The sequence below is a fragment of the Apteryx rowi genome, unplaced genomic scaffold (assembly GCF_003343035.1).
Source record: "Apteryx rowi isolate R43461 unplaced genomic scaffold, aptRow1 scaffold_1924, whole genome shotgun sequence".
Lineage (NCBI taxonomy): Eukaryota > Metazoa > Chordata > Aves > Apterygiformes > Apterygidae > Apteryx > Apteryx rowi.
This window is the reverse complement of record NW_020448224.1, coordinates 1-2990: the sequence shown is the minus strand read 5'-3', so window position 1 is coordinate 2990 and position 2990 is coordinate 1. Positions and strand designations below refer to the sequence as shown.

The 2990-nt window shown below is 62.1% G+C and overlaps 1 protein-coding gene across 1 annotated transcript; it reads right to left on the bottom strand.

The window, feature by feature from the left end:
• Positions 1 to 321: 321 nt before the first annotated feature.
• On the bottom strand, positions 322 to 2690 carry LOC112964532 (early activation antigen CD69-like; the record flags this gene model as incomplete). Its single annotated transcript, XM_026062756.1, has 4 exons — positions 2481 to 2690; positions 951 to 1327; positions 735 to 830; positions 322 to 509 (listed from the first exon to the last, which is right to left on the bottom strand). Coding segments are annotated over exons 2-4 (480 nt in total), but the record flags the coding sequence as incomplete, so codon positions are not given.
• Positions 2691 to 2990: the final 300 nt, after the last annotated feature.

The window sequence follows — 2990 nt, the reverse complement described above, 5'->3', positions numbered from 1 at the left end:
GGGGAAAGAGGGGCAAACGGTCACAAGCTGCTGCCACTCCCGGGCTCTGCCGGACCACCAGCACTCGCTGCCCTGCCCCGCCGGGCACTGCCACCTGCCCGGACCTGTGGAATGGCTCCACTGGCAAGAAAAGGGGATTCCAACCCAGCCCACAACGTTCCCAAAGGAAAATGCCAGCCACGCTAAGACTTCCCCTCCCTCGCTGCAGCTCCGCTTTGCTCGGGGGGCATCGACTGTGGCCCTGGCCCCGCCAGCCCCTCTGCCTGACCCAGCGCCCCTCCACGGCTGCCCCCCCGCTCCCACGGTGCCCCACGCACTCACCACTTCCCACTCCCGCTTCAGCACAGCCAGCGAGGCCCCCAGCGAGGAGCAGGCACGCTGGCTCGAGTCCCAGCTCCCCTGCTCTTGTGAGAGGTAGTAGCACATCTTGCGGTACCCGATCCATTCATCATGGCAGCCCAGCATGGCGGTGGCAGCGCCAGTGGTTTGGGGGTTGCTACGCCGGCTTGCTGCAGGGGGACGGGAAGGTGGTGAGACGTCGCCCTCCGCAACGCAGCCCCCTGGCCGCCCCCACCTGCAGCTCCGCTCCCGGGCCCCCGCTGAGATCCCGAGCTGCAGCCGGGCTTCCTGCTCCCCTCTCCTTCCCCCGGAGACCCCCGGCACCCACGCAGGGACGGCCACGTACGCACACAGGCAGCTCCACACCAACGCTGCACAGCTGTCCATTCCCTTACCTGCCACTACAGCAATGCAAACGAGCAGAACGACATTTAGGGCCATGCTCGCAGCCAGCACTGGGAGGTGCCATCGACTGGGTTTGCGCAGGTCGCCTGGAGGAACAAAAAGCCGCTCACAGCGGAGATGCGGCTGTCCCAGAGCAGGCAGCAGGCCAGCGGGGACACTGCCAGAGGGACACCGGCCCCTCTCCGCGCCCCACACCTTGGACTCACCCATCAGCACCCTCTTCTTCGTGCCTGCCAACACAGCAGACCCATGCCCGACTCTGCCGGGGGACCCCGGTTCGTCCAGGGTCTGCTCTTGGACTTCTTCAGTGAAGCAGGACCTGTTCTGCTCTTGCCTTACACCAGTCACAGATTCAGGGGCTAACAGCACGTGGTCCAGAGGTTCTGGCGCTGGATCACTCATTGGTGCTGGCGAAGCCTTCGCAAGGGCAGGCTCCGACCTCGTCGCTCACTGCAGCTCTGGCAGCATCCCGGCAGGCGCCGTCTGGGATTCAAGGACTGCTGCCAGCCAGGGGGGACGCAGCGCTGCCGCCACACACACGCTCCAGGCTCCTTGGCTCTCAGCACTGGCCACGAAGCTCTTGCTACTACGCCGCAATCGGCCCCGGGGACAAAAACGCAGGGTCAGCGAGGACAGAGATCAGCCCTCACCCCCCCCAGCCCGGCACCTCCTGGATATGCCTGGCTCCCTCCCCACCACTGGGCACTCAGCCGCTCCAGACCCGCTCCCAGCTCTACCCCGTGGGGCCACCCCAGTGCCCGGAAAGGGCCCCACCCCACCACCGCGACCCTCACGTCAGGCTGACGGGGCCACCTTGGAAGAAGGGCGCCCCAGTCCTGCAGGGCGGCGAAGGAAAAGAAAACCCCATCGCTCGCCCAGCGCGTGCCGGGATGCCAGGAGGGAGGCAGAAGACCTCTGACAGGAGGTGGCTGAGAAAACACAGGCGCAGGGCAACAGAGGGAGCAAGGTGCCTTTGGGAGGAACAGATATGGGGGGGGGGGGAAAAAACCAGTCAACCAACCAACCAACCAAACAAACAAAAAAGGAAACAAAATATAATGGAACAAAACCCGCCAGGAGGCAGGGCGTGAGCAGCCACATTTTATCTTCTCTCAGGGGGTTCTGCTGCACCACAGGGCCTCGTACCACCCCCCCCGCCGTGCCTCGCCCAATCACTGCCCACAGCCGCTGAGGGACGGCCGCTACAGCCAATCACAGAGAGCGACCACCCCACCTCACAGCACAGCAGCTTCTGATCAGAAACCGCCCTCCTCAGCCGCAGGCGCCATGTTGCGGGGCCCGATACTGCCCCATTTGGCCCCTGCCCGGCAGATTCCCTTCTTCCCTAGAAAGGCTCTGCCTTGGGATGGGCCTCCATGAGCCTGGCGGGCACCGGCAGCGACCCGACATGCAGCAGTGCTGCCTTCCCCCACCCTTTTTCCCAGTGCCTCCGGGTGGGAAGCGACAGCGGCTCTGTCTCCTCCCTTCTCCTCCACGGAGCCGTTTCGCTCTTGTTAAAGAATATTGGACTGAAGCTGTCTAGAATTAATCTCTCAGCAGAACTTGCTTAGCGTTAGTAGCTAAATTTGCTGAAGCCTTAGGCTGCAAGCTGTGGACATTCACCTAGATATAAGTAAAAAGGTAACTACTTAGTAAACAGACAAAGCTAGCTACTTTATACTAATTGTAACTACCCAAAGGAATGAACTAGTCAAAGCAGTTCTGGTTGACCTTACCCATGCGTTGCCTCGGCAGCCAACGTGCCCTCAATCCCAGGGCAGTAACTGCAGGAGGGTCCCCGTCCTGAGGGCTTCCGGAAGTTGGCCGGCCCGCTGTCACCCGCAAAGAGCCAAGGACGGGTTCCGGGGCCAACTATTTACACCCTTTACGGGAAGGTGGAAGTGGCATCATCACAGTTGCACTTCTCTTCGCGCAGTCGCAGTCCCCAGCTCCTCCGCCCTTGTTATGACCATCACACCCATGGCCATGGGGCGGGGGGTGGCCGAACCCCCCCAATGGCAGGCTAGCTGCCTCAAGTGCTCTTCAGCACTGAAGAAAGGAGTTTGAACGACTGCCAACGACTGCTTGACTCTCGCAGTGGGGTCCCAAGGAGAGATCCCATAGCTGGGGTAAGAAGGAGGAAATTCCAGGCCGCAGTGGGGCCCCAGCCCTGAAAGCAGGGCTTTCATCAGTCTCCCAAGGTCCAGATGAGAGGGGAGACCTGAACATGTGGGCTCATAATAATA